Source organism: Sciurus carolinensis, chromosome 14, assembly GCF_902686445.1.
Source record: "Sciurus carolinensis chromosome 14, mSciCar1.2, whole genome shotgun sequence".
NCBI lineage: Eukaryota > Metazoa > Chordata > Mammalia > Rodentia > Sciuridae > Sciurus > Sciurus carolinensis.
In genome coordinates, this window is record NC_062226.1 from 71,081,333 (window position 1) to 71,098,023 (window position 16,691).

Below are 16,691 nucleotides of genomic sequence, written 5' to 3' on the forward strand. Positions count from 1 at the left end.
ATAAATTTACATAGGGTAATGTTGTTTGATTCATTCTGTTATTTTTTCCCTTCCCCCCACCCCTCCCACCCCTCTTTTCCCTCTATACAGTCCTTCCTTCCTCCATTCTTGCCCCCTCCTTAACCCTAACCCTGAACCTAACCCTAACCCTAACACTAACCCTACCACCCCCCATTATGTGTCATCATCCGCTTATCAGCGAAATCATTCTTCCTTTGGTTTTTCGAGATTGACTTATCTCACTTAGCATGATATTCTCCAATTTCATCCATTTGCCTGCAAATGCCATACTTTTATCATTCTTTATGGCAGAGTAATATTCCATTGTGTATATATACCACAGTTTCTTTATCCATTCATCAATTGAAGGACATCTAGGTTGGTTCCACAATCTGGCTATTGTGAATTGAGCAGCTATGAATATTGATGTGGCTGTATCTCTGTAGTATGCTGATTTTAAGTCCTTTGGGTATAGGCCAAGGAGTGGGATAGCTGGGTCAAATGGTGGTTCCATTGCAAGCTTTCTGAGGAATCTCCATACTGCTTTCCAGAGTGGCTGCACTAATTTGCAACCCCACCAGCAATGTGTGAGTGTACCGTACCTTTTTCCCCACATCCTCGCCAACACCTATTGTTGCTTGTGTTCTTGATAATCGCCATTCGAATTGGGGTGAGATGGAATCTTAGGGTAGTTTTGATTTGCACTTCTCTTATTACTAGAGATGTTGAACATTTTTTCATATATCTGTTGATTGCTTGTACATCTTCTTCTGTGAAGTGTCTGTTCATTTCCTTAGCCCATTTGTTAATTGGATTATTTGTATTCTTGGTGGAGAGTTTTTTGAGTTCTTTATATATTCTAGAAATTAGTGCTCTATCTGAAGTTTGAGTGGCAAAGATTTACTCCCACTCTATAGGCTCTCTCTTCACATTACTGATAGTTTCCTTTGCTGAGAGAAAGCTTTTTAGTTTGAATCTGTCCTAGTTGTTGATTCTTGCTTTTATTTCTTGTGCTATGGGAGTCCTGTAAAGGAAGTCTGATCCTAAGCCAACAAGTTGAAGATTTGGACCTACTTTTTCTTCTATAAGATGCAGGGTCTCTGGTCTGATTCCGAGGTCCTTGATCCATTTTGAGTTGATTTTTGTGTAGGGTGAGAGATAGGGGTTTAATTTCATTCTGTTGCATATGGTTTTCCAGTTTTCCCAGCACCATTTGTTGAAGAGGCTATCTTTTCTCCATTGCATATTTTTGGCCCCTTTGTCTAATATGAGAAGATTGTATTTATTTGGGTTTGTGTCCATGTCCTCTATTCTGTATCATTGATCTACCTATTTTGGTACCAATACCATGCCGTTTTTGTTACTATTGCTTTGTAGTAGAGTTGAAGATCTGGTACAATACTGAAATCTTGAGTACTTTCATAAGTCAGAACTGAACATGTATCATTTGATCATTTGATTAAGCTGTATCTTGGAAGACAGGTTCCTTGATAATGGAGTACCATGGCCATGTGGGCTCCATGATTAGTGACTCAAGGAATTGGCTGACATACATAATTTCTGGATTCTCTGAATTCTTTCCTTGGCCTTCTTCCTGCCTCCTGACTTAGTCCTGACTTAGATGCAGTATCTCTTCCTTTCTCTGAAAAATGTCTATGGTGGACACTGATGTGCCTTCCTGAGACCCCTTCAAGGAAGGATTTGTTGTCCCAGCATCTGGGAGTATTGTCATCAAACAGCCTGTGGTTTCCAGCCTCAGGACAGTCTTGGAGCAGGGAGACCCTTGGTTTAGCTCATACCTGTCCCAAGCTGGGCCACATCCCAAGACTGACAGAGGCAGCTGTATAAAACCCTGGTCATTTCAGTCTATTATAGGGTATATCAGATGGACCTTAACTCAAGTTCCCTTGGGTTAGAAGGGGTTTTACAGGGCCTTTTCATCTTCACTCCTCCCTTGTCCCAGTTCTGCTGACTCCTCCTCCCTACTATGGGTGTTGATCCCAAGAGCACCTCTTAGTAGTCCTCCTGCACACTGAACTCAAAATCAGAGTCTGCCTCCCAGATACCTTGACCTGCATCAGTGACATGGATCATGTGTCCTTGGGATCATGCAGTAATATACCAAGTAGCTTTCTTACCTTGACTAAGTTTGTATTCATGCGTAATGATTCCATTTTCCATAGATGGTAATAACTGATGGCATCTTGAAGTTTTAAATCATATTTTAAATCTTTTGAATATCTCCATAGGGCTCTGAAGTTTTTAAATTTCTTGTAGCTTGGGACATACAACATGAATCTAAGGTAATTCTATAACTCTGAACTATTCTGGAGGTATTTGAAAAAAGGAGTACCAGTTTGATGTGGCTGAAAACTTGCTTGGTTGAAAAGTGTGTTTCAAAGTTTCCACTGGATTCATATCCCTTTGAATCTTGAAGTTCATTAGATATTTAGTACTGTCTGTGAGCAAGAAGTTCGAAAGAATATAAGACAAGGGAGGCCACTGTTCAGGTGGAGATAAAAAGGTATTGGAATAAAGAAGATGTAGATTTGAGTCTTGTCTCTGTTAGTTGCTGTCACTGAAGTCTACACCTCAGTTTTCCTATCCATTCAATAGGGTAAGTATACTAGTTGACTTTCCAACACTACAACAAAAACCTGAGACAATCAACTCATAATGAGAGAAGGTGGGTTTTGGCTCACAGTTTTGGAGGTTTCAGTCTGTGGTCACTTGGCCATGTTGCTTTGGGGCCCATGGTCAGACAGCACATGGCATTTGGGAGCACTGTGTGAAGTAAAGCTTCTCACCTTATAACTGGGATGCAAAATAGAGAAAGAGGAAGTGGTCTCACCATCCTTCCAATCATACCCCCAATGACATGAAGATCTCCCTCTAGATCTCCCAATGCTACCAAGCTGGGGACTAAGCCTTTAACATATGGACCTTTGGGGGACATTCCAGACCCAAACTATAACAATAATAATCATACCTGTCCTACAGATCTTTAGCAAAGGTTAAATGAGATTGTTCCTAAAAAATTTTATAATAGTGAAGACAATAAATATTCATATTTATTAGCTCCTTCCTGAGGCAAAGGACTAAATACATAAACTAAATCACACACATTAAACAAATTTTAGATCATTTGAATCACTGCTTACTGAAAACTTATAAAAATTTGTCCACATTCTTTTTAAAAGGATCCAGATACTTTTCCCCTATTATTGAGAAGGTTATTAAGTTTCCTAATACTGTCCCCTAAGATGAAGGTGACATCTGCCTCTCCAGGCAGCAAATTACATGGCTCTTAGGGGAAGAGCATTTTGAGCAGAGGGAACAGCCAGTGCGAAGTCCTGAGAGAACAGCTGAACTGTGCTTGAGGACCAGCCAAGAGGTCTGTGAGGCCAAAGGAATGTAAGCTGGGTGGTCAAGGTCAGAGAAATAAGTGACTTGAGGAAGGTTGGATAGGACCTGGTAGTCTTGTGAAGACTTCGGATTCTACTAAATGATTTGGGAAGATGTTTTATCTTGAGCCAAGGAGAGACAAGGTCCAATTTCTGTATTAAAAGAATGCACCTGACTACTGTGGGAGCCAGGCATGGTGGCTTGGGAGGCTGAGGCAGGGAGATCTCAAGTTCAAAGCCAGACTCAGTAACTTAGCGAGGCCCTAAGCAACTTAGTGAGACACTGTCTCTAAATAAATAAATGAAAAATAAATAAATAAGGACTGGGAATGTTGTTCAGTGGTTAAGCATCCCTGGTTTCAATCCCAGTACCCCCCAAAAAAGAATAATGTGACGGAAGGGTAAGCCAGAAGCAGGGAGATTGTGGTCAGGAGGCCACTGTGGTATCCCAGGCTAACAGCAATGGCGGCATGGGCCCATCAGGTCCTGAACATGGACATGAACCAGGGTCAGCACTTGTTGTATTTTAAATCCTGATTGGGTAGAATTTGTTATTGTCTTAAGAGGCAGAGACAAGTCAAGGATGACTAAGTTTTTTGTCTTAAGCAACTGGAAGATAATAATTCCTTTAGTTGAGATGAGGAAGAGGAAGGCAAGAGGCTGCTTTGGGAAGAAACATGGGCCATTCGTGTTGGGGCCTGGTAAATATTAGATAGCTCTGCAGAATCCAAATAAGCATGATGAGGTGGCAATGAGATAGAAGAGTCTGGAGTTTGTAAGACATCTGGGCTGGAAATATACATTTAGGAGTCATCAGCTCATAATTGGTACTTAAAACTATAAGACTGGATGAAATCACTTAGGGAATAGGTAGGAAAAAAGTAGGAAATTAAAGGACAGAACTTTCACTGTGGTGTTAAGGAATAAGAGAGATAACAAACAGCAAAGGAGACTGAGGAGGAGCTGCCAGTGAAGACAAGGAAAACCAGGACTCTGGAAGCCAGATGAAATCATGGGAGCAGGGCTTTGATGGTTGAACAGAAGTTGGTTTTAGTTAGTGATCCTCAAAATTCTGCTCCCCAGACCAGCAGCATCAGCAGCGCTACCTGGAAACAGGTTAGGAATGTGCAAAATCATGGGCCCCATTCCAGATCTATGGATCTATGGATCTGCCTGCACGAAATTACAAGGAAGATTAAGTTTGGGGGAGGAGGTCTTCTTTAGTGGATGAGATTATTTTTGGAGACTCAAGTAGTGCTCAAAGCAAACTTGTATCAAATAGATTCTTCAGAAGTAACCTCTAGCCAACAACATCCCCCATCCTTCACACCCCAGTTTAGAAGCTTCCACTGACCAATCTATCATGGTTTTTTGGAGAGATGGAATGTTCCCATTTCACTGAACGGAGGGAATGCTGAGCACCAGGCATGCCATAAATTCCACTGGCTAAAAAATAGGGGGTGGGGGGTATTCCTGGGTTAACAATACTGAACCATTAAAACGGAAACTTCTGAGATATAAAACTTATTCCACCCACCTTTTCCAAATTTTACTCTAGGCTATCCCAAAAGAATTCCGCCCTCTTCCATTCTGGGGAGAAGAAGTTAAAATTAGGGCCAACCCTTCGGGACTGACATGCCAGATGCAGAGAGGCTATCCCCTGAAATAAGCTGGTTCCCACCGCGGATGGGCGGGGCAGGCGCCTCTGGTCCCAACCAGCGAAGTGACTGCTGGAAGGCCTGCCCCTTCCAAGTGTCTGCAAGGGGTCTGGTCCCAAGCTTTAAAATCCTGAACGAAGGCACCTCGTGCCGACCTCTCTTCTCTCCTCCAGCGGTAGCTGGCTGTTCAAAACTGTGCGGTTGCCTCCCTGAGCAGCTCCGGTATCGCCTGGGACCAGCTGGGCCGCGATCTGAACCTGGGCTGCAGCCCAGCGCCGCGACACTCTTCACACAGGCACCTCCAGTTTGCCACTCCGCCCGCTTTGCTAAGTTGGGCAGCTCCAGGAGCAAGCTTTGCCTCTGGACTTCTCCCTCCCGGGCCGCAGTGCTCCCGCCTCCCCGCTCCCTTTCACCACCAGCAGCCCGTCCGGGAGTTGGCAGCCTGCATCCCTTGCCAGCCCTGCTCCCTGAAGCACGACCATGCTGCTAAAGGGCGTCCTCCTGGTGGTGCAAGGTAAGACCGGGACGTGGAAAGACCCCCGGGGGGGGCGCTCGAGCGATTCGCTCCAGCTCCTGCTACCCTAGTGACAGGGCTCGGGGTGTTGAGCTGGGCCATCCGAGGGCGCCTCCCGAGACTTCTCCGCAGCCGTTAACTTCTCTCCCCTGACCAAGCCTGGGGTGGTTATGAGCGTGGGGTCCCGTAGCAGAGTCCCCCGGGGTGCTGGGGGAAGTAGTGCATCCCTCTCCCGCCCCCTCCCGCACGCCGTCCCCTCCACTTTTACCATATAGCCCCTGGGGGTGGTGCAAGCGCTTCCCGCCGGGAGCACGAACTGAAACTTGCTTTGTGCCTGCAGCCCTGCAGCTTGCTGGTGCCCTGGACCTGCCTGCTGGGTCCTGTGCCTTTGAAGAGGGTACTTGTGCCTTTGACTCGGTGTTTGCATTTCAGCCATGGATTTTAAATGAGGAAGGTAAGGGGGCTCCATGGAGAGGCGCCCCGAAATAAACTTTCTCTTTTGTTAGTTGGCTTCTATTCCTTACCCCCACATGGATAATGTTATCTTGGAGTTAAATCCCCTCCGGAGCAAAAGTGTGAGTCACGGATCCTCCTTCCAACCCTCAGCTGCACTGCAAGGGATGGCCAAGGAAGAGATAAGGCAGGCTTCCTTTGTTTACCTGGCCTGTGGGTAGGAGCTCTGAGAATATGCACCTCCCCCCAGCACTCCTTAACCTAAGGGAAAAGGGGGGCACAGCTAATGATTGTCACCTGCCAGCTGTGTGCCCCCTGCAGGCCATCCGTTTTGTTGGTCTTCAATTAACACATTTGTGAACTGGGAAATTTGGATGGGGCTAGTTCTTGTCCAGCTTTGCAGAATGGCCCTAAACTTGGACTGGAGGCATTTAGCTCAGTGGTAGAGCATTTGCCTGCATGCTCAAGGCCTTGGGCTCCATCCCTGCACTGTGCTAAAAAAAAAAAAAAAGAAAAGAAAGAAAGAAGGAAGGAAGGAAGGAAGGAAGGGAGGAAGGAAGGAAGGAAAGAAGGAAGGAAGGAAGGGAGGAAGGAAGGAAAGAAAAAGTAAGAAAGAAAGAAAGAAAGGAAGGAAGGAAGGAAGGAAGAAGAAAGAAAGAAAGAAAGAAAGAAAGAAAGAAAGAAAGAAAGAAAGAAAGAAAGAAAAGGGAAAATGGCCAGAATGGTCCTATACGTCTGTGCTGGGACCTCAATGCTAAGACTTTCATCCCTCTGGCTCCTGTATATGATCCAGCACTGGACAAAAGAGGAAATTCCACCACAGAATATTTGAGGTCATTCAATTGGAGGGTATTGGTCTCACTACTCCACATTGTTTGTGTTGCAGTAACAAAGTTTAAATGTGGGGAATTCAAATGTGTCTTCCTATCTTCATTTATATAGAAAAGAAACAATTGGCTTCCAATACCCAATAGCAGGCACCGAGTGTCCCTCCTTCTTTCTTTTCTCTGTCACTTGCATCACCGTCGTGTAGAAACCTGCTGCCCTTGACCATCTGAGCTACAAAACAATCTCCTATCATAAAGATGGCACCATAAACGAAAGCATTCACCCCACTCCCCACTCAGTTGTCATCATACACTCTGGAGAAGGTGGAGCCCAGAACCCTGGTGAGGATGTAGGAACTGTCACCACAGCTCAGTTCTTTTGAGGGCTTTGCCTACATGAACTTCTCTGGCCCTCACAGGTAGGGATGCTAGCATCATTTTTTGCAGAGGTGGGGATCTGAACCTTCAAATATTCAATTGGCTGATCTGTGTCCCATAGTGTCACAAAATGGTCAACTCTGAGTTGTCTAGTCATAAGAAGAAATAGGAAGAGACCAATTCAGTAGTAATCTTTATCCCCAACACTTGCCACACCTTGACTACTGTAGTTTACTTGAGGATATCCGGGAAAAGGCAATTTTTGATCTATTATCAGAGGAATTCTTCCTTGCCAAAGGCATTAGGAAAGAATCTTTAATCTCACCACTCTACCCCTCTTCCTGTTCTGTTACATATGAAGCATTTTGAGAGATGACCTTACAGGTATCATGGGACTGGTTTGGGAGAGCATTATTCTCTAACACAGGGCTTCTTGAACTTCAGCTGCAACAGAATGACCCGGTGGGCATGTTAAGACACAGCTCGCTGCCCCCTCCTTGAGTTTCTGATTCTATGTGTTTGGAGTGGGACCTGAGAATTTCTTACAAGTACCCAGGTGCTGCTCTGGGGACCATACTTGGAGAACTTCAGACTTCCCTGATATCTGTTCTGTCCCCCTGCCCTCTCTCTCATACACACACACACACACACACACACACACACACACACACACATCCATTTTTGCCCTACGTAGGTCCAGGAACAGGGTGCAGGAGCAACTTGTGAGACCCCCAAGGGTGAACTTAAATCTTGTGTCCTAGGCTCCTCTCTTGCCTCACTCAGGTATGGTCCCGAAGAACAGAAATCAGTATCACTCCAGAAACCAGAGCCTAAGTTCTTGAGCCCCCACCCCCAGGCTCTTCCAGGACAGGGACCCTCCCAGTCTGTCTCTGGGTCAGTGGGCATGGCATGCCACAACCTGCTGAGCACAAGCACCTCCCAGGCCCACAGGAAGTGCTCCGCTGAACTGACACCTCTGCACCAAGGTGGCAGTTGAACAGTCCCTCTTCAGGGAAAACAGGAAGATGCTTATAGAAAAAGGTGATTGCAGTTTAATAGTATAATGAAGGCACTGTGGCTTCCCCTCCTGCTCTCTGGCGCAGGATTGGGACAACTGACTTGGCTAGAGGAGGTTCATTCATTCTCTGACCACTCCAGGGTGGAGCCGGCAGGTTAGGCTTCAGTTGCTACAGATCTAGTGTTTCAAAGATCCTCGCAGTCCACTGTGGGCTCTGGATCAGGGAGGTAAGTGTGTGCCAGTTGCTGTGGTCACCTACTGAGAAGCTATCACTAAGAATTTCCCTTATAAACCCATTTTTCTAGGTTGCTAAATTAAAGATAATAAAATTGTCTCCAGCTGAAATTTGGCTAGTTGTTCACAAACTTCTCTGCAAATTTACTTCATCTTGCTGCAGAAACCCTTTGAAAGAGGTTCCACTCACCTCGGTGTACTGGATCCACCATAGAAGGTTATGAGTTTCAGAAACTTTTGCCCACAAGAACTTGGAACATAAATGGCACTTCCTGTATTCCCCTTGGTCAGTAAGTTCATTTATAGTGGAGAAGGCAATGTTAAATCGTAGTGAAGGTAGTTAAGTCTAAAAACAAGTCTGCAATTTAGAATTTCATCAAAGGAGGGTCATGTCTGGGGGTAGCTGGAATCATCTCCTTGTCTCCTGGGTTCTCTTCTGCTGCCTGAAATTGTATCTGACATCCGTCCCTTTGGTTTATCTAGAGTATTAGGACTCTAAGCATCTCTGGTTACATTCCAATGCCCACTAGTTCATGGTCATTTGGAAACATGCTTTGTCTCCACTGGGTATAAAATAGGTAAGTTTTGACCAGGTGGCATGTTGACTTGGGTCAGGTACCATCATGGAGGTGCCCCCAGGGAAGGGTGACTTTATGAGGTCAGGTGACTGGGCCCTGCCGCCCAATATTGTCTACTTTCTGGTTTTGCCCATGGTTGTTCCATTTTCTTGATTTCCCCCTGTGCATTTTGTAGAATTTTTAAAAATTGTTCCTAACTCATCAAGGGAAGTGAAATTATGTTAGACTCAAATTTGAACTTGCTTCTAAATCTTAGGTTTGAATTAAATCCAGGAAGTAAGGGATTTATTTTATCCTATAAAAAAATCTTCTTTATTTGTTCATTTATCTTTAATAAAAATCATCCTTATTCATCCACAGTTCAGAGGATGTTGGAACTCCTTTAGAGCAATGGATCTCAGCAAAATTGAGACTTTGATTCCATTTTCCTCATGCCAGCAGTGGGGGCAGAAGTCCTTTGGCTGAGGATTCTTGGAGACCATACAGTTGGCCTCACAATTCTCATTAGTCATTGAGTGGATTTTGGCTTCACTCATTTTTGGACATTGTGGCTTACTACTTTTAACCTTAACTCTCTGAGGAAGCCATAGAAAAACTAAAGCAAGGAGGGAGATAAAACCAAATGCAGGTGCTGCTCCTTAAACAGAAGTTCAGAACACTGAGCACGTGGGTGAGGAAGGTGGATGCCAAGATGTGTCAGGTGAAGAGGAGGTAAAAAAGAAATCCAAAGCACGTTTTAAAAATTTGGTTCTAATTAGTTATACATGACAGTAGAATGCATTTTAACATATCACACATAAATGGGGTATAACTTCTCATTCTGGTTGTACATGACGTAGAATCATACCGGTCATGTAATCATGTATGCACATAGGATAATAATGTCTGATTCAGTCCACTTTCCTTCCCATTCTCATGCCCCCTTCCCCATGCACCCCCCCACCTAATCCAGAGTAACTCTATTCTTCCCTAGCTGTGGCCCACTTATTGTGAATTAATATCTGTATATCAGAGAAAATATTCAGTCTTTGGTTTGGGGGGATTGCTTTATTTCACTTAGCATGATATTCTTCAGCTCCATCCATTTACCTGCAAATGCCATAATTTCATTCTTCTTGAAGGTTGAGTAATATTCCACTGTGTATATATACCACATTTTGTTTATCCATTCATCTGTTGAAGGGTACCTAGGTTGGCTCCATAGCTTGGATATTGTGAATTGAGCTGCTATAAACATTGGTGTGACTGCATCCTGTAGTATACTGATTTTAAGTCCTATGGGTATAAACTGAGGGGTGGGATTAACTGGGTCAAATGGTGGTTCCATTCCAACTTTTCCGAGGAATCTCCATACTGCTTTTCATAGTGGTTGCACTAATTTTTAGTCCCACCAGCAATGTAGAGTGTACGTTTATTGTTGCTTAAAGCACTTTTAATACAGAAGACTTACCTTGTTTTTCTACACTAGAGGTCAAGGTTTGAGGAGTTACCTAACACAGGAAATATCTGGGTGGTATCTTGGAACAAGTGATCCTATCTGAGACTGGAAAGTAGTCATGTTTGGCCTAACCAAGGAACAGGGCTGGGGGTCATGGTAAAGTGCACCTGAATCACATGTGTGTGTGTCTCTTTCTGATACCCTCTTTCTGTTGCCAAACGTGTTCCCTCTCCTTTAAGGACACTCTTGGTTACTTGGCCATCAGAGTTTCAGTTCTGTACTCAGTCACGTGCTATTTATTATTAACAGTGACAAATCCCACTTGAGATTTCTTGAGGCCCAGCTGGAGCCAAAAGTCTGGCCAGGAGTCCAAGGGGCCTTCCTGGGAGAGGAGGACCAGTCCCCTTCTTCCTGCTGATGACAGCTCTTTTCCTGACTTTGGAAGGCTGCTTCGACATCCTATCCTGACATTGCCAAATTCTTAGGGCAATTCCTGTCCCCTGTAGGGCTGTTTGCTCCTGCATTACCTCTGCTGACCATTCTCTTGAAGGTCTCCAAGCAGAAGAGTACCTCCCATTGTGTAGAAGCTGGAACCCAGGACACATCAGGAATGTCCTTTGGGTGCCTCCCTGAAAGATGGCCCCATTATTCCTGCAGCATCACATGCCAGTCCCTGGTGCTGCCTTGATATTACTGTTGTAAGTGTGAGCATGGTTATTGTGTGCAGGGCCTGAGAGTGGCAATGGCTCTGTCCCAGCTCTGCCTAGGAGCCTCAGTCCTAGAACTGAGCCTTGAAGATCACCCTGAGCAAGCTCCTCATTTTACAGAGGAGTACTCTAGGGGCCAGATGGGCTGCCAGTCATAGTCATAGGCCAAGTCAGGGTCCATCCCAGGGGCAGGGTCTAATCTCCTTGACTTTCCCTCAGTTCTTTCTTCTGCATTGCTATAACATCCCAGGTCTCCACTGCGTCCTGGACTCTGGAGCCTCATTGTGTTGGAAACTACATCAGAGCTTATTTATATTTCTGGATGCATAGAAGAACACAGATTCCTGAAAATGCACTGCTCTGTACCTAACAAACCCATAAAACACTACATTTTATGTCACACCAGGTAACGTCTATTCACTCTTTAAGTTGTATAGGGATCCTGCCTACCTGCAATAGAAAAGGGCCTGGTACACAGTATGTACTCAATAAATATTTGCTGACTGGATGACTGTATTGAATAAGTGAAACTACTGTCCAATCATGAAATTTCTGCATTTTCTTTTGTGCTTGGTTCAATCTGCTGCTTCTCATGAGGAATAACTTAAGCCTAGAGGAAAACACCAACTCTGAGCTGGACACCCTGGATTAGAATCCAAGCTCTGTTCTTTCAAGCTGTGTGACCTTGGGCAAGTTATTTAACTTCTCTGTATCTCAATTTCCTCTACTATAAAAGGAGATAATGAAAGTACTTATTTCATAAGATTGTTGTAAACATTACATGTATTATTACATTGAATGTATCAAAGGGGGATCTCTCTTCCCCTCTGCTCTCAGGCAGGTCCCTAACCCTTGACCTCCCTGACAGTCAGTCTGAATTCTGAAGCCTTCTTATCTGACCCCTCCACTTGGAACTTAACTGTATGGACTAGCAATATCTGCCTTCTCTTTCTTCCCTGACTGACTCCGCTGGATGGAGACTCTGTATAGTCAATCTCTTCTTATCAAGGCCAACACCCAGTATGAGTTCCTCCCTACTCAGTTTACAGTTACTGAATAGGAAGTTGCTATCCAGATCCTGGCCTGATCCCCAATAAGATGCCTGAGAATTTAGGATATGTTCCTTCTCATAATTGCAGAAGTCAGCCAAGATCACAACATGTTGGGAGGAAAAAGTAATTTTTTTTGTCATAGGATTTTTATGCTTTCATTTATCTTCAAATTTCTTAGCCTATAGTTACAAATGTTTTGTGGCTTGCATCTGGCATATAATATTCATGAAAAAAAAACATGCTTCTTAAAATAGTAGAATCTCTTTTACTAGGTTGTCCTAGGAGCAGTACCATTTCTAGCTCTTATTAAACAATATTTGATTTTGAAGAATTTGAGTAAAACCCAATTATGTTAATAGAAACTTGGACAATGCAGTAAGTAGGGCCAGCAGATATTTGAACCTGTCTTATGTATCCTGGCTAGTCAACCCTGGTTTTCACATCTGCCAAATATCTTAACACTCTTCCTCACTTTTTCTTAAGCTTGTCTTATAAATAAATGTATTCATGTATTCAGGCCTAGGTTCTCATGGTGTTCAATTATCTGTCTATCTGGAAGAAGGTAGTGCTGAACGCTGAAGAACAGATTGCTAGTGATAAACGCAGATGCTTAGGGGCAAGAATAAATCAGAAATTTCTGTTGTGAATGACTCCATTTAGATCTAGGCAGTGGTTCACAACATGGCTAGATCACCTAAAAGTTTCTCTAAAAATAGTCATTGCCCAACTACTACACCAAGAGATTCTGATTTATTTGGCCAGAAATAGGACCATATTTAGCATTGCTAAAAACCAAACACACACTAACAAATAAAAAAACTCCCTAGTTGATTCTAATATGTGTGCATGGTTGAGGACTATGCATTCGGATGACCTCCCTTGCACCTCCAGACAAGAAAGAAGAAATGTCATCTTGTTGAGAATCCTTTGATGATTGTCAGTGTCCAGAGGATAAAGTGAAAATGGCTTAGCTTGCCATTCAAGGTCCTTCATGATTTTCTTCAAATCATATTTCTGCTCTTCCCTCCCCTTAATGTCTAATGTACTCTTCACTCAACACGCCCTTTACTTTCTGGCCTCTTACTCAGATTGCACTGTCCTCTACACCCATATTATCTACTTTCTTATTCTTTTCCACTCTGATTGATTTTAAATGCTGCTATGGTTTGTGGGGTTTAATTTTTCATTATGTCCCCCCAAGGGTCTGTATGTTAAAGGCTTAGTCCCCAGAGTGGGCGTTTGGGGAAGTACTCTGGAACTTTGAGAGGTGGAGCCTTATGAGAGGTCTTTAGGTCATTGGGGGCATGCTTTTGAAAGGGATTGTGGGACCTTGCCCAGGCTTTCTTCTATTCTGCTCCAGTTCAAGAGGTAACCACTTGACTCTTGCATTTGCTTTCACCATGATATGCCATCCTCACCAGAGGCCAAATGAATGGGCCTCAGAATCTTAGACTTGAACTTCTCAAACTGCAGCATAAATAAACCTTTCCTCTTTTATAAAATTAGTTGTCTTGAGTATTTCATTGTAGTACTGTGAAATTGACTAATACAGATGTTACCCATGCTTTAAGATCTAGTTCTGACTTAAAATATTCCATGACTGGGGCTGGGGTTGTGGCTCAGTTGTAGAGTGCTTGCCTGGCACATGTGAGGCACTGAGTTGGATTCTTGGCACCACATATAAATAAAATAAAGGTCTGTTGACAAGTAAAAGTATTTTAAAAAATAGTTCATGATTGTCCCAGGTAAATTAAACATCTCCTTTTCCTCCTTTCCCATAACTCTCCTCATTTTTCACCCTGTAAATATTCTTACTTGTGTCTCTTTATTGGAGCCTCCACTCCATCACCTCATCAAATGTTACATCTTTGAGAACCGAGATTATATCCTCCCTGTATAGTACCTGAGAAAGAGAATATAATATCAACAAACATTGTGAGTTTCATTAATCTCTGAGGCTCTTGTGGAAATTGATAGAAAAGCAAAAATAAAAAATGCTTGACGTTTTTCCATGTAGTGAAAGAGGCTGTTTTTAAAAGTTCTTCCTGCCATAAGACTTCAAAGACTTCAGAGGCTTATGTTATAATGTCCAGATATAACAGCAGAACAGTATTTCGGCTCACCTCACTAATACCTGGTCTGCCTCATCTATGCCAGGCCAATGAACAAATAACTCTTAGAGTATTCACCCATCAGGGTGGCCTGAATACCTGGATCCTCTGCCATCACAAACAATCACAGTACAACCTTGAGAGCAATCCTGCTGGTCTATAAAGTATTTTTTGGCAAAAGGTTTTTAGACTTTGAACTAGTCATTGAAAACTGGTGTTTCTAAGGAACTTGGGTATGAGGTATCAACAGTACCCATCTTGATAGGGAAAAGCAGGGAAGAATACTTATCTGCTCTAGGAAGAAGTCTTTATGTAGGGATGTGACACATAGAGGAAGTCAGAGGATCAAGTTGCCATTCACTGAGATCTGCCAGAGTATTTGCTTTCTGTACTTTGTAAGAAATTTACATGTGTTTTAGGGTATTCTGAGGCTAAGAATAAGATAATAAAGTAAAACAAGAAGTATCATATCATAACTTCATAGCATCATGTATTTTACAGAAAAGGCTACTGAAGAATATTTATTCTATCCACAAGCATTTGAATGTCTACTACCCATCAGGCACAACATCAGTAGTTTGAGAACAAACTCCACAGAGTACATGCAGTTCGTAGAGTACATAGCCAGTCCCTGCCCTAGGTAGACCAGTATCTATAATACTGGTGGAGAGTTAAACGAGTGTGTACTAGTTAAGGATTTCTTTGCAAGCAACGTAAGTTGATCATTTAAATTAAGCATAAAAGGAATTTATTGGAAGGATATCAGTTAGCTCCTAGCATTATTAAGAAATCTAGAGAGTCATATTTGAGCAGGAATAAAAAGTGGGAGGTACAGGCAAAGTCTTTCCGAAAGAACTCTTTGTATGACCTTGCCTATGGACATTGGTTACCCCACTGCTGGACTACCTGTTCATTCAGTAGCTGCAAGACTGCTCAATTTGAAGGAGATGAACTTGGCAATAGGGACACTAATCAGGGGACTGTCCAGAGGTCTGAGAGATGAAGAAAGCCTGAATCAGGGCAGGGGTGTTAGGTATGAAATGGAAAGAGTAAGTAAAATGTTCACAAAGGGGATTAAATTGGCAGAACTCAGTTGATTGGGTAGAAGTGATAATCAGAGGGAGAAGTTCTCCTAAATTTCTACTTTAGGCAGCTGTTTGGTTGGTGGTACCAAAAGTTGGAACAATTTCAAAAGGCACATCATGTTTAGGGTAGAAAAATATATCTGTTCTGACCTGCCTGGGAAACATCTAGATGGAGGTTTCCAGTAAGTCTTTGATGTAAACTGAAGGTCAGGTACAGGCTGGGTGGGACTATGACTGTGGAAACATTTGGTGTATATAATGGTTAAAATTTTAAACAGAGGTGATATTACCAGAGGAGAATTTGCAAAGTGACAAAATCAGGGGCTAAGAATGGACTCTCAAAGGAGCAGTCAAGAATCAGGCATAAGCGAGGGGTGCATCAATGGGTAGGTGGATAAAGAAAATGTGGTGCAAAATGGAGTTTCATGCAGTTATAAAGAAAAATGAAATGATGTCATTTGCAGGAAAATGGATGAAATTTGAGAACATTATATGAAGCAAAATAAACCAAACTCAGAAGACCAAGGGTCATGTGTTTTCTCTCATATGTGGAGGCTATAGCTATAGAGGAAAATGGAAAAGAAAGGCAGGCATGTGGGATGGGGGAATCTCATGAAAATCAAAGGGAGATCAGTAGAGCAGAGGAAAGGGACCAGGGGAGGGAGGGAGGAAGAGAGGGAAAAGGAAAATATTGGGGAATGAGATTGACCAAATTATATTCTTAAATAGTGTGCATGTACAAACATGTAATAACAAATCCCACCATTATGTGCATCTATAATGCACCGATTAAAAAATACAAGAAAAAAAAAGGTTAGGCATAGGAAGGTATGGGGCTGTGAAAGAGACAGAAGGAATCAGGCACATGTGAGGTAATTAGGAAAGTTAAAGATCATAGGAGCCAAAGGAGTCAGGAGTTTCAATAGTAGAACATGATTACCAGGATCCCGTGTAGCAGAGTTGGTGGGCACAGTAAAACTTTGCCCTTGGAATTGACAATTAAAAGGCCATTGCTGTTGGAATGGGTGCAGTTTCAGTGGAACGATGAGGACAGAACCAGAGTACGTTGATGGGACAAGTGATTGGGAAATGCAGATGGTTGGTGGAGATTCCTCAGCAAATCAGTTTGGATATGAGAAGAAAGATCCAGCTGCACCTACAAAGAAACTTGAGATGAAGTTTTTGTTTTTGTTTTGTTTTAGGAAGGGGATACTTGAGCTCGTTTGTAGAGTAA

General features: G+C 43.1%; 1 protein-coding gene across 2 annotated transcripts in view; it reads left to right on the top strand.

Annotated features, from left to right (window-relative positions):
* Nucleotides 1-5,130: 5,130 nt before the first annotated feature.
* Nucleotides 5,131-16,691, top strand: part of Mamdc2 (MAM domain containing 2) — a 152,216-nt gene continuing 140,655 nt past the window's right edge. Inside the window, exons 1-2 of one of the 2 annotated variants that reach the window (XM_047524597.1) lie at nucleotides 5,131-5,576; nucleotides 5,917-6,030. In XM_047524597.1, coding sequence (XP_047380553.1) covers nucleotides 5,543-5,576; nucleotides 5,917-6,030 — 148 coding nt within the window. In that variant the 5' untranslated portion in view covers nucleotides 5,131-5,542. The remainder of the gene's footprint in view (nucleotides 5,577-5,916; nucleotides 6,031-16,691) is intronic. The other variant, XM_047524596.1, reaches the window with a different exon arrangement.